Here is a 25,501-nt window from a genome sequence, read left to right on the forward strand (position 1 = left end):
ATATATTAAAACATAACTAAGAGGAGGAAACAAACAAAATCTTCTGAGAAGATGGCTAGTCCCCTATAAGTACTCTTCTGCTCAAGCCTTGGCATGAATAAAATCTGAATAGACAAGTATGACCATTTTTACTGGGTGAATCTGAATGTTATGCCAATGAGGAAAAGGGAAATGCTACAATCTGCTTGTGTCAACGATTTAGCTCAATTTGTTCTTTGTCAGAGGCACCTCTTGCAACCAGGCAGACACATTCTGTTCTTGTGCAGGACGTGACAATTACAGAACTAGTATCAATGCAGTAGATCAACACAAATCGACAGCAAAAGCCATTCAATTTAAAAACCGGTAAAAGACAGGAAGGCTTGAAGTGGAACATTTGGTTTTCTTTTGTAAAGGTAGTTATGGAAAAGTAATCTGCTGTTCCACAGGTAGCTTCAGGCACTGATTTTCAAGAATTTTGTCTATGCTACATTTGGCATGAAACTTCTTGTATTGCGAAGACGCTAGGAAGCGACGGTAATTCCTGAAGAACTAATAGCCAAGCTGTGACAATACAGGAAAGGGTGGAGGAAGGAACAGGGGTATTTAGAAAGACCCAGAAAGAAGAGTGTTTTCCTATGTACAGAAAAGTTAACACAGAATTTTGCTAACACATTTCACATATGTCGGAGCCAGAGTTGAAGACTCTGTCCTACGGCAGCAGGTTGTGTTTGGTTTGGGGCCCATGGCTCTCACAGTACAGTCCATTCACCATGAGGCTGAGCAGCACCTGGGGGCTCACCAGACTTCAGCAGGTCCTTCCCATTTCTACAAATATACCAAGCTGAGATTACACGGTGTTGTATAACGCATCTAAAGAGCAATCCTTTCCCAGGTCTGGGTCAGACCTCGGTTTAAGTGCCGGCCTTCGGAGGTCCGAGAGCTACAGGAGCAGATCTGCCATGTGAACACAGGCCCAGCTCCAGTCCTGCTGCAATCGTCTGACAATCACCGGGGGAACAGGGAGGGATGACAGAAGGGTCAGGCACACAAAAAAACCCAATAAAATATGTTTTCAGCAAAACATTTTCTCAGGAAGCAGAAAGAGACAAGGAAACGTAGCCATTACTCACAAGAAATGTATTTACACTATCCACAAAGAATTTCAACAAACTTGCCAGCTTCATTGTATGGTCAGCTCCTCCTGCTGACAAACTCGAGCTCAAAATATACTTTTCCTCTGCACAGAATTGTTTTTCCATGAAAGGATAAAGCTTTTTGCTTTTTCTTTATCTCCTTTGCCCATCCAGAGGTGGATTTCACAGGGAAGACAGCATTTGCTGGCACAGCCAGCAGCCTCCCCATTAAACAGATGTCACCTTGGGAATCATCATAAACATTTCTCTATCCACCTGCAGTCACAAAAAGGATATGGAGAAGTCTACCTAGCTTCCCAGGTTGTTTTGGAAGTTTAATGTGTTAGTACCAGGTTCAGCCACCCCCGATCCAGAGACGGGGAGGCCCATTCACTCCACTGCCCCTTGCAAAAGAGATCCCATTGCACCGCAAAAACAATTATGCTTGGAGACACGCAGCTCTTTCCAGCAAAGTTAAAAGCAGACTGGGTGATTTTCTTCCACTACACACTGCAAATGACATAAGATCTAGAGATGTTTCAATGAGAGAGAAACAAATGTCATGGTAGCTCTGTGCAGCCAGAGGTGGCTATGGGAAGTGTATCATATAGGAGACAAACCATATACACATTATTAAAAAAAACAAAGGGGAATGTAAGATTTACTTATACATTAATGTATATCTGTGGAAAAGCCAACAAAACTCCAGCTGAGATGCACTGAGAAAAATACACATGAGGAAACCGAGGCGGGAGCCTCCTGCCACCCTGCCCAGTGCTCCCCACACAATCCCCTCCGCTTCTTCTACAAAAAGCACCTAAAACCCACCTCAGTCATAAACATGTCTCTCACTTGCCGCTTAAAAAGCCTTACAAAAGCATCTGTTTCCACACGAGGCGATGCACCCACCAGGAAGAAGCCGAGGCAGCCGGGATGCCCATCTGAGGCGTCCTGTACCCCGGGGCTGTGCTCAGTCTTTGTGTCCGTTGTTTTTCTCGGTGTTTTTTCCCCGTTTGAAATCTCTTTTGCAGACAGGACGGACTCACGGCTTCGCTGTTCCCGGGCTGTGGGAAGCGGCAGCGCGGCCGGGCTGGGGCCCCTCTGAGGCGGCCATGGCGGGAGAGGCGGCTGCAGCACCCGCCATTTCCAAAACCGGGTTCAAACAGCAGGTGGGACAGCCCTGCTGCTTAAAAACTGATCTGAAAGGAAAAAAGGAAGGGGGAAAAAAGAAAAACAAAAGGGAGAAAGGAGAAAAGGGCCCTCTTGGCGTGGCAGGGCTGGCAAGCAAGGGTCGTGTACCCACAGACCTCACCTGCTCTGGCCGCCATGTTCTGAGGGTGCGTTCTGTCAGGCTGAGGGAGCACAACAAGCTGGGTGATCTCCTCGCTGCCGGTGTCTCCTGGGGGAGATAAAACAGCCCCGTGCTGCCTTCCCCACCACGTTTCAGGTACTGTAGCTCTGGGGTTTCGGGTGGCAGGGACACAGCAGCAACTGCTGTGCGATAAACGCCCAGCGCAGCATTGCCTGGGGCTGGCGGGAGAGACCCCCGTAAAGTGCCGCTCCGGCAGCTCTGGTGACCAGGGGGACATCTCCAGATCTGCCGACACCTCGGGGCCACCGGTGCAAACAATGTGCCCATCGCAGGATAAAGAAGCAACCCCAGAATTCGGGAGCGTGAGCACCGGAGCAGTATCGTGAGGGCCGCGCTGAGCTCCAGGCCGGGCTGGGTAAACTGGGGCGGTTTGTGTTCTCAGTGCCCTCCAAACTCTTTCTGAACAGACACGACTCGTTCAGGACAACTGAGGAGAACAGGAACATGCACTTTTCATTGCAAAGTTTAAATATGTTTCCTAAAATTAACCCGCTGTTTGCAGCTTTTAGTATCAGAAATAAATCCATATATACCCATAAAACCTGATTAGAATTAGTCAGACAAGTAAAATTATGAGTCCAATTAACTACAGCAATTAATTGAAATGCCTTTGGGACGTTATTTCCCTTCTTGCAGTTGGATGCAATTTGCAGTTAAAGTTATATTACAAATGGTATACGGTTGTAATAAATTTGAGTTGTTTTATTATCTTTTACCTATAAATATTTTCTGAAATGCTTTAGACATCTAGAACTCAAACACAGTTTTGATTTTAAAAAATCCCAACAGTTTACACTATGTCACTAACTATGGGTTTTGTTTTCTTACGATCTATCTCTTCCTGGCTCAACTTGTCCATGCTCTTTCTTTTCATCGTATGAAGAAAACCTCGCAAAAAACTATTCATTTCCATCTACTGAAATTACCTTTGTAATGTCAACATCCATCCACTTCCCACATTACTAAGGCTGCTCGTTGTTCCCAGCACGTAGGAGAAAGATCTTGATTTATTAGTTTACAGATATGTGTGGTTATGAAGAATTTATGAGAGAGAAAGGGAGGCAGAAGTTTAACATTTTGCTGATTGTGCTGATGCTGAGATTAAGCCCTAAATAAATCATAGCAATTTTCTATTGAGAATGCAATGCCTTTGAAAGCCTAGAATAACTTGGTTTTATTGTACGTGAAACTCTCGGCATTACACAAAATGCTTCCTTACGTGCAGTTATACATAATGTTCTATGTCCTGAAACCCAACAGTCACTGCTGAACCAATGAACAATCCTGAGAAAAAACCAAGTGAACTGCCTCAGGTAAAGGAAAGCAGGACGAAGACACCAAGTCAACCACCGAGGTGCTGAACTCTTCCTCCAGATGCACACACAGAAGCACCTCTGATGGTCAAAATTCATTTACAAAACGAAATGAGCACACACAGTAAGCAATATAAAATATAAACCTCTCAATAGCTCATTTCCCCTGCTTTGAGTAAGACATATATGGCTAAGGAAGCCTTAACTTCGCCAAAAGACAGAGCTGCCTCGAGTTTTCAGCTTCTTGGCTAAACAGAATGGAGAGGCTAAAAAAAATAATTAAGACAGAGATAAGGGTAAAAAAGACCATAACATACAAGAAAGTAGAGGAAGTTTTTGCAATAGTTGCCTCCAGCAGAGCCTATAGAAGTGAGAGCACAACTTGCTTCTCCATTTAGAAAATCAGGAAGAACAGCACAATCATAAAATCTGCCGGTCGCATGGGCAGGGGTAATAAAAGCTTCACTATCAGTGCCTGCTTGGCTGTACCTCACTGCCAAGTTCCTGTCAAGACAGCTGAAACGGAGTGATTAACATATCCTGCACCCTCATTATAGCGCATTCAATTATCTCAGAACACTCTGTGGCAAATAGATCATTTCCAACGCGGCTGCGGCCCCGCGCTCTGCACCGCACACCGCGGGAGCCGGGCCGCTGGGCTGCTCTGCACTGCGTCCTCAGCCCAGGCCTTTGCTCGCTTCTTTTCTTGTCTTCAGCCTTACCTGGAAGGGAATGTGAGGACAGGCAGTGCTGCGCTGCCAATGCTCTTAACGCTCCTGGCGTTGAATTTATATTTAGCAATTTTTACAGGCAGCTCCTTGCAGCATGTTCTCAATCAACAGTGCTGTTTGTTCTTATTAAGAGGGATTTGATTGTCACTGCTGGTATCTAAGGGTACTCTGCCATCGGTGCCATTATCTCTAAGTCTGGAGGGACAGTAGTTTCCTCTCCTTTCACCCCTTGCTCCTTTTCCTCCCTTTTTAAAAAATCCATCCCAGTATTACAACTGGCACACAGAAAATGCACCATTACCGGCCTTTCATGCGAGCAAACCAGCTGTGCTGCTGCCCACCGTTCGTGTTTCCAGGGTCAGGCCTTTGGGCTCAAGGCACCAACAGCACTTCAACCCAAATCAATGCGGAACAATGTTAAAGCGGGCTGGTTTTTACACGTTAAATCAAAGTGATTTATGATGTGAATCTGTAACCCAGGCAGGATCATCTGTGTAAAGGCCAAAGGTTCCAAAGCTGATAGACCGAAGCGCAGGGAATAACCAGCCATAGGAGGGGCGCTCCAACGGAGCTGCAAAGACAGCATGAAAATACTCATATTAAAAAAAACAATCATCAATTAGGGCCATGACAAAAGAAATGAAGTCCCATTTGGGGTACAGCACAGCACATCAACATTAACCCAGCTGCGTAGCACACGAAGGGCATGAACTCCTGCAGAGCAGAGAGCGGAGCTTTAGTCACTGACAGCAACTGCATCGTGTGCTGGGACAAGGTAAAGTATCTAATACTTTTTCAGACTGACCATAATAATGCTTATTGGAGAGCTGTGGCTTTGGGGAAAAACACAGGCGAATCGCAAGGCTTTCAGTGAAATTCTGAGGACGGACAGTGTCAACCATTGAAAGAATCCTGGCAAAAATAGCGGCTATGCGGACACTTGGAAACTGGTTCACTGGGAATCTATTCACCGAGAGCCAGGGTGTACAGCCCTGGACGTGGAAAAACTACAAACAGCACAAGCAACCGCCCATAACACGCTCCATTTTTGCTGTTGGTACTCCAATTATTTAGGGGATCTAAGTAGTAAAATTACTGGAAAATATTTGGTACAGCCTGCAAGAAATTGTCAACATGAGTCAGTTCAGCTAGGGTAGGTATTCTCCACTCAAAGTAATTGTGGTAAAGACTGTAAGCGGGTTGAAGGTCTCTGTAAACCGTGCAGGTTGTTCTCTCGCTGACAGACCAGAGCAGCCAGCCAAGATCAACCCCACCTCTCTCTGCAAGCGCCCTTCCTCAAATGCCTTCCTTTGGAGTAAGCTTTTATTTTAAGCAAAATACATAAACAAAAGAAAATCATGTCAGTGTTTTACTATTGTACACATGAATCCAAAATATCCGTTATAATCATCACCAAAATAAATTATTGTACTGATTTGAAAGCGTGGGAAACCTCAGTTTTCCTCTCATTCAGATGGAGAATATTTTAGAGCAAGATGTTTCTCTGGGATCATCTACATTTTCATAAAATATATCATACATTTCTTCATATCAAGTGTAGGTATATATGAAATTTGAGTGAATGTAGCCCCTTTCTGTAGTAACTTCTTAGTAACTCTGCGTGGCATTTTTCCAGTAAGCAGCTTACTTTCAGTAACCTGAATTATAAGACAGAGAACCCAGCTAAGAAAACACTCCCCTGTCCCCCTTTTCCACCTTTTTTTTTAGCCACGGAGCAAAGAAAAAGCAGTTTTGTTTAACAGACTGGAGCAATCCGAAAAATCAGAGCTCAGGTTGCGTACGTGTCAGCTTTTCCATCGCCGCTACTGTTTCCTTCAGCTATTCTGCATTTATTTTTAAAAGGTCGTTGAGCAAGACACAAAAGGTGAAGTGCAATGTTACAGATTTATAACCTGCCCGGGCACTTGTTAGAAAAGGGTCAATGGTGCCTCCAACAGAAAAGCCCCGGTGATGCTGGCGTCTGCTTTCTACCCTGAAACATCAAAGCCCAGCAGTTAAAAGCAGCGAGACCAAATCTAGTTAAGAGTGAAATGTATTCGGAGGGGATATTGACACCTGTGTTCTGCCCCTTACCTCCCTTTAATCAACTCTTAATATATTTTATTTATTTGAACTCTACCGTTCTTCACACTCAACCTGTCATTGCCAGCTATCACAGCACAGAGAGGGCAGCTTGCAAATACAGCCAGCGCTTTTCTCCCCGTTCAATTAAATAAGTTAAACCACAGTCCAAGCTTCTTACCCCTCTGGATTTTGTGCTTGAGCTGATCATTCTTCAGGTCACTCTTCATTCTTCCTACTTCAAACTGCTGCTGGTTTGCCTCATGCCTTGTGGAGCCGTCAAACCTCTGGATTATGCTAAAAGCAAAATTTAATGACTTCTTTAATTGAGTCGCTATTTGAAAATATCGTGTACACTGAAGGCAATCATTATAGCTTATATTTGGGTCATAATCATCTAAAGAAATATAATTAGAGGGAAAGGTAAAAAGTTTAAACACCCAGTGTGACATCATTGCTCACATCTCATGGGCAAACTGGTCCTCTGATATGCTGCCAACTTCTTATCAAAAAGCTTCCACTAAAATTGTCATTGTTACAAGTGCGATGCTGGGGCTGCCTGTGCTCTGAGCCTGCGGGCCCAAAGATCTATTCCCTTGAGTGTGTCTTTTAAACAGGAACATTTTTATAATCAAAACTGAAGATAAAAAGGCAAGCAAACATTTAGCGTTCACTTGGTCATGAGCAAGGTCATAAACATGAGCATCTGCTAATGGTCCGTGTGCATGGTTTGGGTCTTCCTGTGTGGAAACCCTTCCTGCCCCTTGACGAAGCACGTTGATAACGATGTGATTGATTTTGACTAAAAAGACTCCAAAGGGGTTTTGTTCCATATCAAAAGGAAAACATCGTTAACCAAAATTAATCTTTCTGTTCTGTTTGCTGGTGGGTCACAACAGAAAATCTCCAGTATCTAGATGAGGCGTTGAGCAGCAATTTAAGTTGCTGCCTGAACACCCGAACAACAGAGCTTAAAATTCAGCCTGTTCTACCTTTGTGAATTTGGAAATGAGTTCAAGGCACAGAATTTGCCCTGAGGGGCCCCTGCGAGGTCTCCAGTCCCATCTCCTGTAATCACATTGTTCCTTGCATTGTCTCGTTACTCCAAACATCGTAATACAAACATCATTTTGAAGGCTTTTTTAATTTGCCACTGGTGGTGCTGGATCCCGTTCCTGGCTCCGAAGCAGCAGCTCTCCTTGGTTGTCATCCAGTTCCCGGCTAACACGCGCTCTCCACTTTTCCTGCAGTTTCTCATCAGGAGACTGAGGTTTATCTATAAAACAGATAAATATTTGCTACATCAAAACGCTTCATTAATGAAGGGACAAATTTTCCTTTGCAAACCATCTCAGCCATTGTATGCCAAACGTAAGATTCAGATCCATATGGCACTTTCTGTATCGTACTATTCCTTTGAGTCCCACCACAGCCAGCAGGTAACCAACCACCTTCCCAATGTATGTGTCCATTTTGTTCCTTTCTTCTACCTCACTTTGACCCAAATGCTCTCAAATGGATGGTGGTGTCGTTTCTTTCTGAGCTACCGGGACTTATGAACAACCCTTCTCAAGAGCAACATTGCTTGATTCCACAAATATGCTCAGAAAAGTTCAATTTATATTAAGTGTCCTTAACATATTTTCGAATAGATTTTGCTAACGGGACCTTATCAACCATTGCTTTTAATTTTCACAAACAGGAAATCTTTTACACACGAACAAGGAAGTCAGAGGCTGGGCCCAAACAAAAGGCTCAATCTTCCAAACTTCTGTCAGGTTGTTATATTCCTGAAATGATAAATCAGCACGCACGGACGACTGCATTTCACTAACTTCTTGCTTCAATTTACTGGACCTAAGGGGCAAAACCATTAACAAAAGCTGCAGTTAATCCCTGGGCTGCTCCTATGGGCCCTCGGTGCTTTCTCAGGACACTTAATGGCCCCGACCTGTAGATAACGGATAATTGATGATATAGAGAAAAATCAGCGACACAATCTCCCGTGCCGACCGCAGGAATCGATAAAATCTTCACTACTGAAAACAGCACGTATGAACATTGTTCAATACCTACAAAGCCTTAACAGGGGAAATTCATTACAGGAGCAACCGAAGATCATATTCCTTGATTCAAATTAAATTTTCAATTGGAAAAGGCACCAATGACTCAAACAACACTGTGGAATTGTCACCCTTGTGAAGAACAACCACTGTGAATGCTCCGAAAACTTCTCACTATGCAGCAGCGATGGCTGCACGGAGCAAGTGTCATTTACCGCTGCACGAACGCTCTGGTTACAGCTGATAAACACAGCGAGAGACACCAGCTTCTCTGATCATCCTCGGTTAAGTATCCATTTAGCATCTTCGAGGGCCATAAAATAAGAACAGTAATTCATTTCCAGCTAAATATAACCACATTGTTTTTGGAAACATTCAAAAACCAAACAACCCCAAGTGCTATGTGACTGCTAATAAACCAGCTTACCGTGGACTTTGGTCCAGTTGCCAACTCAACCAGATTTACTTCCTTTTTGGAAAAAAGCATGACTACAATTGTAGTTTCATACAGGCAGTGTCTGCTCAGAGGAAATGTCTCAGCACCATATACAATCAAGAATGGAATACGTGAAGATCAGCAGCACACCAGCCTGTACAGAAAGTACCTTCAGATCCGTGTTCCAAAGGCATCGCTTCCGAGAGCTGAACCTTCGCATCCCTAAGGGATCATGATTCACTTGCTTTGGAAATGGATTGTTTTCCAAGTATCATGACTATGAACAGCAGTACTGAACAGGGATTCAACTGCAAAAATATCAAACCTATCTTTGGTAAACAGCAGAGGAGTTTCAGACATATATACAGTTCTGGTAGCGGCTGCTGAACAGAGCTCCTGGAGTCACAGTTTCCTTTCTTCTCAGAAATCCCACAAACCAACAACTGGATTCACTCTGAAGTTTGATTTTACTTCTGAATTGCAACTGATCTGCAAGTGCACATGTCCAAGCAACAGCAAGATCAATTTTGGCCTTGTTCCTGTAGACCGTCTCAGAGTTGTTATCCCTCCAGTGACTACATGAGAGATTTTTGCCTTTGACTTTGCACTTTGTCAACCTTAAGTCTGGCATCAACTAGAACCCAGCAGGATACATCTAAAACCACAGAATCCCAGAGTGTCAGGGGTTGAAGGGACCTGGAAAGCTCATCCAGTGCAATCCCCCCATGGAGCAGGAACACCCAGATGAGGTTACACAGGAAGGTGTCCAGGCGGGTTGGAATGTCTGCAGAGAAGGAGACTCCACAACCCCATGGGTGCATCCCATCCAGACCCGTGGATTTATGGATGTCCAGATTGCCTAACTGCTCCCTAACACAGTCCTCATTAACCGAGCCACACATTAAAATAATATCAACAGACATACATCATGAATGGAAAACATTCTAGAAGAAAACTAAAATAACTTAAACCCAAAACTTAAAAGAGCTGCAATATCTCGGCACTTAGAACTAGTGCTGTGCTGGACAAACTGCTGTTGCTCGCTCACACGTTCATCACATCATTAGGACTGACGAATCCATTCAAGCTTCATGAAAACAGTACAGAACCTGCAAAGCAGGAACCCAGCTAATAAAAATTAACTGACAAGAAGTGACACTTCATCTGCATCCACAGTATTTAATTTGTTTGAATAATATAGTTACAGATAAACAGGTTCACTCCATATACAATTACCGATACCTTTTTTTTTTAATACAGCTCATATTCCAGTACATCAACACTATTTTATTTACAAGGTATTTATGTACATTAACATCTTTCTAAAGTCAGTGCATTGTCAATAAGTTTTATACAATAATTTACAAAGTGAATGTAGTTAATAGTTAACTTAATAAATTTACTACTAATTCATGAATTAATTTAATTTAAAAAATTAATTACAACCAATATAACAAACACAGAAGATCAAATAACATTAGTAGATTGTGCTACCTGCTTAAATAAAACATTTTAAAGTAAATCCGTTGAAAATCTTTCACTTTTCATGGAGTTTGCGTAGGGAGGAGTAGACAAACGGGTATTGAAAAAGCTTCTAACCTAGAAATCCACGAGTCAGGTTTGCTTCGCTTCAGTGTCAATGTTCAGACCATTTTAAAGATAAAAGCCCATGTAGGATGGGAGCGACACTTCCCAAGCAGGACACCGCTTGTTCTGGAGCTGATCTGCTGCGGCGCGACCTCCACCAGAGGCACGGGGGGATCTGCCCCAGCACGGGCAGCGAGAGCAGCTGCGAGAACCTCCTCAATGGATACAACTGGAAATTATCAACCTATCGGTAGGTTGGGCATTCTCGTAAACCACGTTAAAATGAATCCAAACTTCTATTTCAGAGATCAACCACGTAAGCATCGATTTTGTTAGTGAAGATAAACACATCTAAAGAATTTGGAAGATGACATACGGCAAAATGAGTGAGCTCCTTAAGACTCAGATGAAGAACAAATGCCCGAAAGAGTGAAACTTGTCTCGTCATTCAGATATGCAAACAATTTAACACGGAAAAGGTTTAAAGGAATCTTTTTTCCAGTGTCTGCCAAGACTCGGCCATGCTTTCCTTCATGCAATGAGCCCATCGGCTTCAAAGAGCATGTTGCGAGGGCAGGGAAAGCAATTCCGGTTTAATTGCAAGTATAGAAATAACCTGCTGCAAAAAAAGAGGATTTGAAAAGGCAACCAAATTCTGAAAAAAAGCAACTCCATTAAATGATGAAACCGCTAAACAAACCATCCATGAATGCTACGACAGCTACCCGACAGCCACAGCTTCGTATTCGGTTGAAATACACAGTGGATAATTCACAGCCATTCACTCCAGAGCCCTTACAACAACAAAAAACAAACTATGGTTTCGAATTCAATTATACGACTTTTTAAAAGTGCAAATTCAAAAGCAACACCAGTCATGAAACATCAGCTCAAGCATCTTTCCTTCCGAAAGCTGGGAACACCTCGTGCAATGTGCACGTTTAAGATACGCTCGTGTAACCACAACTGCTCTCTTCAACCTGAAGTTTCTCTGGGAGGCATCTCAGAAGGTTGAGATGACTCTCTCCAGGCAGAAAAGCTGTTCCTGAAATATGTTGATCTACACAGCCAACACATGGAGAAAACCATTATCATAAGCCATTCAAGTGTAGAAGTTAATCTCTCCTCAAATGATGATTTGGTTGTGCTCCCAACATACAGAAAGAAAGCAACCGACACACATTAGTGGTGGCAAAACTGGAAACTTCTACTCTTGATGATAATTCTTTCCATTTGTGCACTTCTCATTCTCTTTCTTTCCCTGTTTTGCCAATAAAATGCAATAAAACTGCAGGAAAAAGGAGGTAGCAATATCATGTTGTCCAAAGACAACACTACAATTTTTATTTTCCCCGTTATCTTAAACCTAAAGAGAACCTTAGGGGTTTGTTAGAACGGTTGGTAAACTCTACACTACTTCGTTTAGCTCTTACTTGGACTATTTAATTTAGCTCTTATTTGGTCCTAGTTGGCTTTTCTCAAACCATTTTGTTTAAAGGCCAATGGCAGTCTCAGCCTGATGTCTGACATCAGAAATGTTTAGAGCATGTAGTGAGATAACAGAACAAAACAATACTATCTTTATATTAACTTCTATTTAATTAGGGTTTTCCTTTTGTGCTTTCAGATCACCGGGTACAATAACTACACTTAAGTTATCTGTTTCAAGAACATTTGCGCCAAAAGCAAGTTGCAGGATATCATCCCTCACACTGTCAGAACAGCCCCCGCAAGGTTATCTGCTCACTGCAAAACGCAGTATTTCTTATAGTCCGACTCGAAATCCTCGTCCATGCTGCTCGTGTCTGCCATCTTCTTGCCGTCGATCTTTGGCAGAAATTGTGCATAGTCTACCCCCTGCTGCTCGTAGAAAAGAATGTAGGCAGAGTCGGTGTCGATTTCATCGGGATGCAATTCCTGCAACAGAGAAAACCACCGTCTGAAATACCCAACGGGACAATTGTGTTGCTGTCTCTGAGCTTAAAATACACACAATTGCCCTAGAAACAGTGTTTTTAACTGGCTATTTACAAGAAGAATCGCATTTCTTGTCTCCCTTATTACAGTTATCAGCCTCCATTATTTACTTGAAAAGTACACATTTTATAGTGATAAACATGCACACTTAGAAATGTTGGAACTTAATTATTTGGGAATTGAACGCAAAACTGCCAGCATCATGAAACAACACTCTCAAGCTTCCATTTTTAGTAATTTTTCTATCTTTGTACAAAATAAGCATCTTTCCTTAGCCATGGTAGCAGCTGATGAACAGATGTTAACCGGAAAATAAACTCATCTACAGTTTCAGTTAAGAATTTTAATATTTATCGAATGCGACATTTGAGATGCTCAGGATTTCAAAGAATGGTTCTCATTTCTTTGGCTCTAGGTAACAAAGATGAAAATTATTTGCCACAAAAGCAAATGCTTTACCTTACAGCTACTGTCATTGTAGCAGTACCACTTGTTGTTCGGGTTTTTGGCATAAGTGACATAATGACCCCCTCCCATAATTCCTGAATGGCACTGAAGAAAACAAAGAAGAAAATAAATTCTGGATCAAATATCAAAACTCAGAATTCAAAGAATGAATGATTCACACATTCAGGATCTTCAAGTGAGTGACAATGGTTCATGACAATCTATACATTGGGAGCTGACTAAGCTTATATGCTCAAGCAGAAAAGACATTACGTGCAGATACACTTTTCAGTTGTACTCAGTTGTATTTTGCTGACAATGGCTCTACTTTGTTCTCCTTCTCAATAGATTCATACTTTTTGTAATGAAAACAACAGAGTGAATGCATGTAGTCCAAACAATGCCACACAGCTCACTGATACAAAAAATGAACTTACCGAAATTGCATATAGATTGTAAATAGGGTTAACACACAAGTCGTCTCTTTGGTCATTGGCGATATCGTCCTCGCTGTGGTTCTCGATCTGCCCGTTGATGCTGCCGTTGCTGTAGGTGTTCTGCTCACAGATGTATCCGTTGGCCAGGGTCACCTCGCTGTCCTGAGCAGTGAACAGTTCACTCTGGCTACCGCCCAAGCTCTGCCCTCTGGTCAGAGTGTCACCTTGCTCAGAGGAAATCCTCTGCTCCTGGTCTGTACCGTTCTCTTTACTTGCATCCAAATTTTCTTTGCTACTTGACAGTTTGTTTTTCCCCAGCTGCGGCAGCCGCAGACGCCCTTTACCTCTTCCTAAAGTCCTTGGGCTACTATTTGGGCTACTGGTTTTACTTGAAGGACAGCTGGCTCCACTCTTCCTCCCCAGAGACGGAGATGCTAAACCAGAAAACACATGGACTACTAAGATAAGTAAACACTTAGTCTAGATTTCTTTCTTTAAAAGTGCTTTTTTGAATAACCAAACATTAAAACCCACTGTTTCACTATGGGTAGTATGTATCGATATCTTTGTGCACATGTATACATACACCTATAAACTGAAACTTAACCTTTGTATGCAGAAGCACGTTCCTCACTCTTAACGCAGCCACTTACACAAGCAGACAGTGCCAACACCTGTCGTCACTGAGTACCTTTTCTTTTTAATTTTTGTTATATCTTCACTAAGATTTCCAGGGCAAACACACCAGAAAAGAGTGTTTCAAAATAAGTCTAGCTCTGTAGCAGAAGAAACATTAAAATGTTGCTCATAATAGATTTTTTTTCCCCTTCCACATGTCAGTATTCACTGGAATTTTCCCTCATTGTGACCTACCTTTGATATTATTCAAGACAGTAGTGCTGAGGGAGGACGGGCTCCTGTTGAGCGTGTCTCCCTCTCCTGCTGCGTAGGTGATCGGCAGGTCTGTTTTCCTCGGCTCCCCCGCGGGAGCCCGTGGTTCAGGACTCTCAGCCGGGAGCAGGAGCTGCTTTCTTTGCAAATGACTTGGGTCCCTTTGTACCAAAAAGGCACTTGGGTCAAAATTTTCTCTGGGGAATTTAACAATTTTCTGAGATTTTATCCAGCGGCCATTTACGAACTGAAATCTTTTCAGGTGAATGATCTAAGGAGAGAGATGTCAGAGAAAATTAAAGGAGGACAATTACATCACAGTGAATAATCCCACTGTTTAAAAATAGTTTTACACAAAGCAAACAAGTTCTATCATATGCTAATAAAAAACCCTGTAACAATGCTGTATGTGACAATTTAGATTTTGGAATCAAACAGGAACTAATATTCTGATGGGGGAACCGATCTGTGTTTTGAATAACCTACCAAATTGGGAAAGCGACAAATGCAGGTGTGATACAACCAGACAAAAGATCATGTTACCAGCAAGAGCTCCTAAGGGTGAACTCCGTGTCAGAACAGGTGACACTGACTGCAAACACCATTTCCTGCAATTTATCAGCTAAAAAGATTCAAAAGGATCTGAGGTTTGTTCTAGTCGCCTGCATTACAGAAATGCACGCAGCAAACTAAGGCAATGCCGCTCCTGAGACTGAACAAAAGCAGATTTTCTTATTCAGAACAAGGAGACATACACAGCAACTCACATCTGTGATCAATGCAGTTTTGTTGCTGTAAATTACACAAGATCATACCAAAATAGGGGGAAGTCTCCAAAGATCCAGTTTTTTGGTGGCCAGACAGTGGGTCTTGCACTTGGAGCAGTAATACATCTCATCCTCGCCCAGCTCCTCCTCACTGGTGAAGGCTCTGAGACAACTGTCCAGATTGATGGGCTCTGCTTGCGCTCGGCGGCTTTGCTCAACACTTTCGTGTTCCTCTACAATCTGAAGGGAAATAAAACTGTATCTGACTTGGAAACATATACGAACTGCTCGGAGGAAGGCTCTGTTCAGTGTTGTACAAATAGCAGCACATAGTTTTTTAGGATTATAGATAAAAACTAGATGCACTAAGTTCTAGTAGAAATTTTACTTCAATTATGAAGAGGCAGCCATACGAATCATGCACTGGCCCTATTCTTGGGTTCTGATTACAAAACAGACTTATAGATTCAACTCACAAGTTTGAACAGCTATTCTAGCTTAACTCAGCTATAGCTTTATCTTTAGATACGTATTTTGATGCACATAACTGTTTATAGCACTGGTGTGCTTAGAAAATTTATCAAATTAACATATTTTGTAATATATTGTGGAGGCTCGATCAAAAACAACTCACAACAGACAGAAAATACACTGCTGTGGTTTCTTAAAAGCTTCCCTTCCACTTCATGGTCATGCCAGAGGTCTAACATTAAGACATTAATTTATCTAGAATATACTGTTCGATGACTACTGAGTTCAGTTTAACAGAAAATGGACAAAAGAAGCATCCAATTAAGAAAAAGTGGTGAAATGGGTTTTGCTTCAGAGCTATTAACAAACAACAAAAGGTTTACGCTGAAATTGTACCCGTTCTTGCGACGTCTGGTAGCGCAGATGGAGTGCAGTTGGGTCCCAGTCCACGGCAATGTACGCGTTCCCAACACAAGCTCGATCTTCCGTGCACTCAATCTTACAGCCACGGCAAAATCTACATAAAAACATTATGTGTGGTGAGTAAACTGTCTAATAAGTAAGTCTGACATTACTTCACGCTCCAGCTCTGCTCCTTATTTCATAACATATGCACCCTCAAAGTCCAGGTCTTGTCTTCAGTGAGTTCCTTCCAGCAAGGATCTGGAATTTTCCACAGTATATCTTTGTTTAGGGAAAATTCCAAGCATGCTTCCAGGGTGGATTTCTTACTGTCCATTTTAATTGTCACTCCTCAAATGTCACGGGAACTAGCAAGGGTAGATGATTTACATCATCCAACTATGGACATGTATGTGCCTGCATATACATATACACACACATGCACACAGAACATTGCGGCAGGTTAGGAGGGTTTTTGATAATCTCACGTCTGTCTCCAAATCTCAAGTTTCTGTGTCAGCAGAGCTTTCGGCTCTCCAGGTCAGGAAAGCCACACTGCAGTGAAAAACTGCCACGTGAGAGCTTTGGTTAAATTAGATTCTAGATTCTTTTTGTTTGATATTACCTCAGAAATCTGAAACGCAGCACAAAGCCATTACCATATATCACCTTTCTGCTGCACTGATTCCTCTCCTTAAGTCTAAAAAGCACCATTTACCTGTACCATGGACACCAAGCACAAGAATTTCCATCCTTCTGGACGACCCTGAGGGTGAAGGGATACTGGTACCCCATGCTGTCGTCACTGAAACGGAAGAGAACGCAACATGAGACATGAGCACTCAGACTGCCAATTACCTTCCTTCACTATGCTTGCTATGTTCACTTCAAAAAAACACCGAAAACCCTCTCCAAATTGTAATTTTGATGGGATTAAGCTACTAAAACAAGACCTGCCTTTGTATCACCGAAATTTGCCAGATATACTTCATTATCAGTCACTGGATGAGAATGAGTCAGCCAATTTGTGTAAAGCCAACCTTTAAGTACAGCTAGAAGCTATACTATATTTAAGTGCACTTAAAAGGATTAGAAGTTATTTTTAATTATTGCCATTATTAAATTGCAGGACACTGAAATGACTTCTTCCAAAAATAACCCGCTAAATGGAATCCGCAGGCAGAAAGCATTTGGGGTACAAGCGCACACAATCATTCCTAAAGTTGTTGACATTCAAAGCTTAATTATACATTAAAAAGCACAGGTTCATTAAACAGAGGTATTACAAGGAGTCAAGACTGATAAAGGTGAATGTAGTTGGAAATCTCGTAGGCAAGCGAAGGTCGCTGTGTGAAGGCCAGAGGCGGAGGTGCCGCACTCACCAGTCCTGTGCGTGGTTACTGGCCTCCTGTGGCGGGAGGGGGCTGGCGAGCCGCGACACCTGGATCCACACGGCATCATATAGATCTTTCTTCCGTGTGTGAACCGTGCACGGAACGATTAGCGGCATTCCAAAGAGACTAGGCCGGTTCTTCTGAGATGAAAGAAAATACAGCTCTGTCCGCATCTGCATATGTGAAATAAAAGAATGACGCAGATGTAAGCGTGCATTAATGCATGTCACCATGATTACCAGGATGCTGACCTTGTTACTTATTTCAGACTTTGGCAATTAAAACAAACCATTAATTCTACTAAGAGTACTCTACTTCAGCATTTTTTCCCCAATATTAAATACTGTAAATTTTTATCATTGACTTGAAAACTTTTTCATGTTATATGAAAACTTCATGTTATATGTCAACTTAATGACGCCGAGGTACAGCAAACGGCTACTCCCTTGCATAGGCTTTACACAATTAACCCTTTCCATAAACGGGATTTTTGACAATGACAAGCGTGGATCCCTGCAATTGCTTCCACAAACAACTTGCCGTACAACCAGCAGCTTGTAATGGCTTAGAAGCATTATGCCAATCACCTAAGAGATGCTGCAAACTTTGAATCAAGAGAACGGTGCTAACAGTGGTGAGTGGCCACTGCTTGAGAGAATAAACCAGACAGTAAAGATGGGAGTCAAATGGCCTCCTGGCCCACATCCACCGGGCTCTAAATGCCGACAGAACCAAGTCTGGACACAGTGCACACAGAGCACGAGGCTATTTGAGGTGTTCGGTCCCCCCGCTTTGACATTTAGAGTTCAGCTTCACTACAGATGCTTTTACAAAGAGTAGTTCATGCCAAGAGAATGACCCAAGAATGTACACTGTATCTTCACTCTGTTCCCGTGTAAGAAATAAAGCTTTTCCACATAATGGGAAAAAAAATGCATTTCTCGTAGCTCAGATTTTTTTTCTGCTCAAAGAATCTGGAACATTTAATCAGGGAGTTCGTGAACGCCCAAGTATGCATCTCGGCATTAAAGAACTGGGAAGCATGGCAGTACTAGGGGAAGAAAAATACACCAACATCAGACATTATGATTTAAAGCTACACGAGCTGTGTTTCTGTAGAACTTGGCACTCACTTAGGAGGGAAATGTATTTATGACCCCTCTTCTTAAGAATTAAAGATTAATTTATCATATGGACGGAAAAAAAATCCTCACTGACGTTCTCTCAAAGCGCGTTATGCAAACAATTTATAAGAAATGCAAGCTACCAACCATTTTTCTGTGGACTGCAATGATATACCCCGTACACGGGCTGTCAGCGAGCGAGGGCACGTGGCCGTTGAGAGCCCAGCCGGCGACGTTACGCTCTGTCCCACATCGCACTACAGTATTTGGCATTCCATTGGGAATCAGGGTTGGTTTGGGAAGGTCCCCATTCATGATGATGTTGGGTGCTCCATTAGATGATGGCCCAGTTGAGACATCTGTAGACACAGTTACATTCTCAATTATCTACAGTAACCAGAACTGATTTATCCTTTCTGTTCTGTTCTATACACTTCATTAAATATCTTCTACTCTCCTCAAGACCAAGATCTAACCTTTTATTTGCCCGCAACCTTGCAAAATCAGATCACGCAAAAGCAAAGAACAGCCGGTGTTTACAGCCCATATATGAAACCACAATCAATAAAACCAAACCCATGCTTCCAATGTTTTACATGTCTTGCCTTAAAGCCAATCCACAAGTAATAAAATACTTTGCGTGTTTCTTTGCAGAGTCTTTAACTAAAATAATTATACAGCAATCACAGACCATCAGCAGACACTGAGACTGCTCGCAGATTCTCTGTGGATAAGAACTAGAACTTATTTGTCTTTTCTTTAATCCTCACCGATACTCACTACTAAGAATTTAGGTTTTCTCTTGACGTTCTCCAGTATCTAAGCATTTTAAATGAATAAGAAAATAAATACGTTCTTGTTTTACCTGTCTGCACGGGACTTGAAGCTGATGTAGGGGATCCTGGAATTGGAATTTCAAACGCACACAAAAACCCACTCACTGATAACCGGACTTTCTGGTTGTCTTGAGGAAAGTTCTTCAATAAAAAAGGGAAAGCTAGTGAGTCATGTATATACTTCTGTCTGTGACTCCGAACGTTTTGTTCTTTTGAAAACAGTGTGTCTATCAGCTCATCACCTTTCCCTTCCCACTTATAAGCAGTTTTAATCCTAGTCAATGACAGCAAAAATAATTTCATATACATATACGCACACACTGACATCGATCATTACTTACACCTGCAACATCCTGACAGCGTTTCAACTCAGAGCACTCTAACTTGAGATTTATTACCTCAAGATGGTTTTTGCCTTTTTCTTCCTAAAAATATCATTAGTACTCAATTCATTTAAACTTCTGCATGCTTCTACATCACTATTAATTTTGTTTATAAGTGGTCTATTTTGGTTGTTTACTTTGATTTTATATCTATTTAAAGCAAGCTTTACTACAGTTTAAGAATGAAATAAAAGTTCCTACAGAGATATAACTTGGTTGACAAACAAAAACATGAAAAGGATGTTGCAGTAATGATTAATCTTTCTTCCTCTTACCTTTATGTTGGAGCTGTGCACTTCTGCAAGCAGAATCTGTTCTGGTTTTAGCCCACAGAGTTCGCTTAACTGTTTTTTCAAACCCGTATACTTTTCATCCATGTTCAATCTCAGGCCATACCGAACAGGAGTAGTACCATCTAATTTAATTACTTTAAACAGGGAAAAGAAACACACAGGTCAGCAAATCAGGAAAGTCCTTCGGTCAAGACTGAAAATGGGCCATCTATGCTCTGTTTTTAAAGGGTTTATTTTCATTTAACTGCATTCCAATGAAAATTCCTATACTGCAGTATATTAAAACAGTTATACTATTTTTAAGTGTAACTGCTAACACAAAATCTGGATTTTTATATAGTTGTTGAAGATCTGTTCTACATACACAATTATTTTAGCCCTGACAAGTTACAGAGTGAAACACTCCTACTCACCTGTGATTTCTAGGTGCATGTAGCTGTCCATTGGCAAAGGCAAGGATAAAAAATTAAAAGGGTCAAATCTAACGCTTATATGTCCGCAAGTTTTACATTTGACTTGTGACTTCAGCTGCCCATGAAATAAATCTACAACAATGGATCTATTTCTTCTCAAATGGTTTTCCCAGGCCTAAAATGAAGTACAAAAAACCACAACGCAAAGTTAGAAACTGAAGGCTACTTGCTGAAACTACAGGAGGATACGCTGTGAGACCTCCAAAGCTTCATCAACCCATGGAAGTCAAGTTATTTCCATAGAAGTTGCTTACCAATTTCTAATAAATCGGAAGTATTTCATTTCAACATGAGTAAAGAAAATTTCAATTTACACAATAATCAAGGTATGACACAATTTAAAGTACTTCTGAAAGGACCCATTAGCAAACAAACCAACCCCAAACTCAAAACTGTTAACCCATATACCTCTGCTGCCACCTCCCAGTCTGGTCGACCATCGCTGTCTTTCAGTTCAACATACGGCTTGTCATGAACTCTGTTCAAATCTTCGTGAAGACCATCCAAAAGAAAAGCCAGAAGCTCCTGTGAGTCTTGCTGTTGAAAACCATTAAATCTTGGAGCATATTTTGCTATTGTCCACTATAAAAAAAAAAAAGCCAGAAAGTTAATTTTACATCATGTAACAAAAGTCGTAACAATAAATCAAAATATTGCAGCCAAGACTCATGCTGTCAACGAGCACAAATTCAATTGCTAAACCCCTGATTCTTTCAGAACAAAAGACGATTTGCAGGCAAATCCATGATCTTCTGTCCCTAACAAGGCTATAAAAGCCACATTTTATATCATAATCCCTGATTCATATCAGTAACTCCTTTGACCTTACAAGCACTGAACCATTATTATATTCCCCAGAAAGCCGCTCAGGTCCTGAGTACCAGCCCTGCTGAGCTCTGGCCTCCTCCAGATGTGCCTCTTGTCCCCCCACCCTAGATGTGCCTCTTGTCCTCCCACCCTAGATGTGCCTCTTGTCCCTGCACAGCCCTTTCCTGAACACTCCCCGACATTCCTTGCAGGCAAAAAGCAAATTCTGTGACCAGTCAGGAGTAAGGCAGGTGATGACTGATGCCCAGGATATGGTCACTGGCCTCTCAGCCAACTTCTAACACTTGACATGTATGTCCAAAGTTTCCCCTCTTTCTCTGCAGGAGGTACTGAGTCCCAGAAACACTACAATGCAGGTAAAATCAGGAAAAAGTGCATTAAAAGATTTCTGTTATCCGAAGAAATTCTTGCTTTCCACCTCTAAGTAACCTACCCGCAGCTTTAACGGTGCTATATTCTTCTGAGTTCCACTCCACAGCTCCTGCACCAAATCCCCATAGCACTTGGCCATGTGTCCTTTCATTCCTATTGGATTTGTCCTAGAAATCATAAAGTAATTAATATCATAGTGAAATTTAAATAAAGTTCAAGCATGGGGATATGCAGGGATGTGCAAAGGCTTCTTGCTGAACTGTTTTAGCTCTCTCAGGAACAAAAGCGGTTCATACTTTTGTGTATCTAATCTAGTATCTGCTGTATAAATGATGGTTGGTAACACTGAACTTCAAAGGATTTATTCGCCCTGTCTACTTCTGAAAGCTGGAGCTCATTTTAAAGAAATGTTACAGCATTTAAAATGCCAACGGTCTCAGACAGAAGATTACCTGTTAAGTTCATAAAGATGTCTTCCTGAGATGAAATACCGAGTGAGCGGTTGGGTGTTACTGACGCACTGGATACTGGAGTTCATGAAACATGTGTTCCCCAGGTTGCTTAATCCAGTAGCACCCTTTTCAGTAGGAACTGAGACAAAGAAAACAATCATAACAGTTGTGCCAAGGTGAAGAATTCAGAATAGTGTATCAGTAAAGAACACGACCTTTTCACAGTAACCAGTTCAGTTTATCCTGCTCCCAGTTACAAGACTACAGGAACCACAGATGCAACAGGTCCAACCTGTTAAAAAAAACTATGTTCTCAACTCAAGTTAACAGAAACAGAGGCATTTCGGTAGATCCAATCGACTGTGGATATCAGTATAACCCATACAAACTATTTTCAGGTTTCTTCTCAAATTTAAGCGGAACCTCTTGTGTTCCAGTTTGTACCCATTACCCCTTTTCCTGTCATTGGTTGTCACCGAGAAGAGCCTGGCTCCATCCTCCTGACACTCACCCTTTAGGTATCTGTAAACATTAATGAGGTCACCCCTCAGTCTCCTCTTCTCCAAGCCGAAGAGCCCCAGCTCCCTCAGCCTTTCCTCACACGGGAGATGCTCCACTCCATCATCACCTGCACTGGTGAAACCATGTTGACTGCCCCTAATGACCCTGCTATCCTTGATATGCCTTGAGATGGCACCAAGGAGAAGTTGTTCCATCAGTTTCCCAGGGATGGAGGTGAGGCTGACCTGTCTAGAGTTACCCGGGTCCTCCTTCCTGCCCTTTGTGAAGACTGCAGTGACATTTGCTTTCCTCCAGTCCTCAGGCACCTCTCCCGCTTCCCAAGACTTGGCCAAGATGATGGAGAGCGGCCCAGCAATGACCTCAGGCAGCTCCCTCAGCACCCGTGGGTGCATCCCATCCGGACCCATGGATTTATGGATGTCCAGATTGCCTGACTGCTCCCTAACCCAGTCCTCATCAACCCAGGCAAACTCCTCATTGTCCTGCCGTCCTCTGGGGCCTCAGCGGTGCGGGATCCTCAGGACAGCCCCCGCAGAGCAGACAGAGACAAAGGCGGCGTTCAGTAACTCTGCCTTCTCTGTATCTCCTGTCACCAGGGCACCCGCCTCGTTCATCAGTGAGCCTACATTGCCTCTGTTAAGTTAAGAGCACTAATATTAAAATAATTGTTTTAACATAATATAGTCTCTTGGATTTTGCTTTTCATCATAGTACAACTACTACACGGAAACACTCACCTTTATGTCGGTCTATTTTACTGCTGTTTGCTATAAAAGACATCTCTTCTGGCCAGCTCATGTCTTTGTTTCGAACTAGAAAGAGATACGGTATAAGATTTCTTTAAATTGTTTGTTCCTTTCTCCAGAGAGCTTACACAGCTCAAGAGGTTTAATTATCATTTTCTATATTTAATTTCAAAAATAAAATGTTTAGGCAGTAGACCTGTATATTTGTGTAATTTGGGCAATTGCAGAAATGGGTACCACACACAATTAACCGTGTATCTACTCATACAAAAATATTTGTCTCTAGTGTGTAAACCAATTCTAGGCCATCTTTATACCTTCTATTACTAAATGCTGCTCATCTTGGATTTTAAGATACTCCAGTCTGTGATCTTCATCATCCAGCAAAGTAAGATAGTTCTGTGGGGGAAAAAATACTTCATGTAGTTATTACTTTTACATTTAAAATTCTCTGAGGATATTTTAATCTCAAAGCAATGAAATTAAAACAGCATCAACAATTTCTCCACAATAATGAGTACTGGTTTCCTACCTATGTTAATTAAATACAGTAGTACACTGACCTCCAGGAGCATTGAGTTCAACGCTCTAAGTTTATGTGGTGTTCCTTTAGAATGAGAGAATTACATGCACTTAATGATTTGGAGGAACACATTCTGCTTGTTCATGGTGATTTGTTCACATACGCACTTGGAGAAGCCCCTGGACGGCTGCTGGTTTCTGTGCCAACAGAGCCTGCAGCATCACGCGTGGCAGCCAGAGGATCTATTTTGGTTTCTATTTAAAACAGTTTCTGTGACACTTCCTATCGAGTCTTTTAATAGGTCGACCAATTGCCAATTTTTAAATACACAACAGGATAATTTAACGTTCGTCAGGCTACTAAGAAAACAGAATATAAGTTTTCTGGGTCAGTAACACCAAAATGTAAATTTCACTGCTAGAAAATAAGTGGCAGGAGTTTTCCTACCTGGGCGCTTAAATGGCAAAGGAAACTTAAGTCCACTTTTTCCTGTGTGTGTGTGTATTTAATAGTTTCTAGAAAAGAGTACGATAAACATCCAATACCTGATTAATAAAAATAATAAATAAGATGGACATTACCTCACTGTTGTATAACCAGAGGCGCATATCTTCTTCTTTTATCCGTAGCCTCTGGGAGAGATATTCGTGTATCTCTTTAATAGTCTGCATTCGACTGAAGCAGCCTGTGTAAGCCAACACCCTTTTTAAAGGAGCATTCGGTGAAGGTACGTTCCCTGGATTCACAATCACAAGAAAAGGGTAAAAGATAACGTATATACCCACAGGCCAACCGAAACCAGAATAAATTTACCTCCCGTCTTACCAAAACTTCTAAGAATCGTTGGGGAACAATTTTCGAATAGGAAATAAATAATTTCAAAGTAGTTTTAAAGGACTGGACTATTCTTGTTTGCTCTTAAAGACAGAGTATCAGAGACAACGGTGATTCTCAAAGTAAAGGACTTGAAAATGTCATGAGGAATTTCTTTTTGAGAGCACATTGTAAGTAAAAAATAAGGTCAAAAAACCCAGCCTGGCTGCTCCTGGAAGCAGCGAGACTCTGCTCCAGCTCTTCTGTGGAGATGAATGCTGGTCTGTGCAGATGAAACCAGCCTGGCAGCTTCACAATCAAAGTATTCTTCAAAACTAAATTCCTCGTAACACATTCTGTGAAGATGCTGAGGATTTTCACCAGAATTTTTCAATAATCTCATGTTTGCAACACAAACTAATTCCATCAGTTGAGCTTGTTCCTATTCTCTATACTATGAATTCATCTTTAAATAAAACATTGGCGCAAGCTCAGGTTGAAAGAGACAAGACCAGCTTTACAGGCTTTAGTTTTTGAGCTTCTTCAGTTTAAACTTAGCAAGTTTCCCAGTTTTCACAGACAGGTCTGTAACATATTCATGAAAAGCTTTTATTATACACCCAAACCCATTTGCACAACTGCATTACTTAA

At 41.9% G+C, this 25,501-nt stretch overlaps 1 protein-coding gene across 7 annotated transcripts in view; it reads right to left on the reverse strand.

Annotated features, from left to right (window-relative positions):
* Window positions 1-10,327: 10,327 nt before the first annotated feature.
* The window catches only part of USP32 (ubiquitin specific peptidase 32), a 52,423-nt gene continuing 37,249 nt past the window's right edge, over window positions 10,328-25,501 (reverse strand). For 4 of the 7 annotated variants that reach the window (XM_080357026.1, XM_080357025.1, XM_080357024.1 and 1 more), the window contains exons 17-34: window positions 24,619-24,773; window positions 23,832-23,913; window positions 23,506-23,580; window positions 22,247-22,385; window positions 21,856-21,961; window positions 21,003-21,176; window positions 20,535-20,709; window positions 20,104-20,255; window positions 19,475-19,586; window positions 18,757-18,968; window positions 17,474-17,658; window positions 16,810-16,896; window positions 16,086-16,206; window positions 15,267-15,458; window positions 14,434-14,722; window positions 13,561-13,994; window positions 13,136-13,228; window positions 10,329-12,616 (exon numbers count right to left, since the gene is read on the reverse strand). In XM_080357026.1, the coding sequence (XP_080213152.1) occupies window positions 12,443-12,616; window positions 13,136-13,228; window positions 13,561-13,994; window positions 14,434-14,722; window positions 15,267-15,458; window positions 16,086-16,206; window positions 16,810-16,896; window positions 17,474-17,658; window positions 18,757-18,968; window positions 19,475-19,586; window positions 20,104-20,255; window positions 20,535-20,709; window positions 21,003-21,176; window positions 21,856-21,961; window positions 22,247-22,385; window positions 23,506-23,580; window positions 23,832-23,913; window positions 24,619-24,773 (2,957 nt within the window). In that variant the 3' untranslated portion in view covers window positions 10,329-12,442. Of the gene's footprint in view, window positions 12,617-13,135; window positions 13,229-13,560; window positions 13,995-14,433; window positions 14,723-15,266; window positions 15,459-16,085; window positions 16,207-16,809; window positions 16,897-17,473; window positions 17,659-18,756; window positions 18,969-19,474; window positions 19,587-20,103; window positions 20,256-20,534; window positions 20,710-21,002; window positions 21,177-21,855; window positions 21,962-22,246; window positions 22,386-23,505; window positions 23,581-23,831; window positions 23,914-24,618; window positions 24,774-25,501 lie in introns of those variants that run through there. The other 3 variants (XM_080357022.1, XM_080357023.1, XR_013923092.1) reach the window with 3 other exon arrangements.

This window comes from Nesoenas mayeri (genome assembly GCF_963082525.1).
Source record: "Nesoenas mayeri genome assembly, chromosome: 20".
Taxonomy (NCBI): domain Eukaryota; kingdom Metazoa; phylum Chordata; class Aves; order Columbiformes; family Columbidae; genus Nesoenas; species Nesoenas mayeri.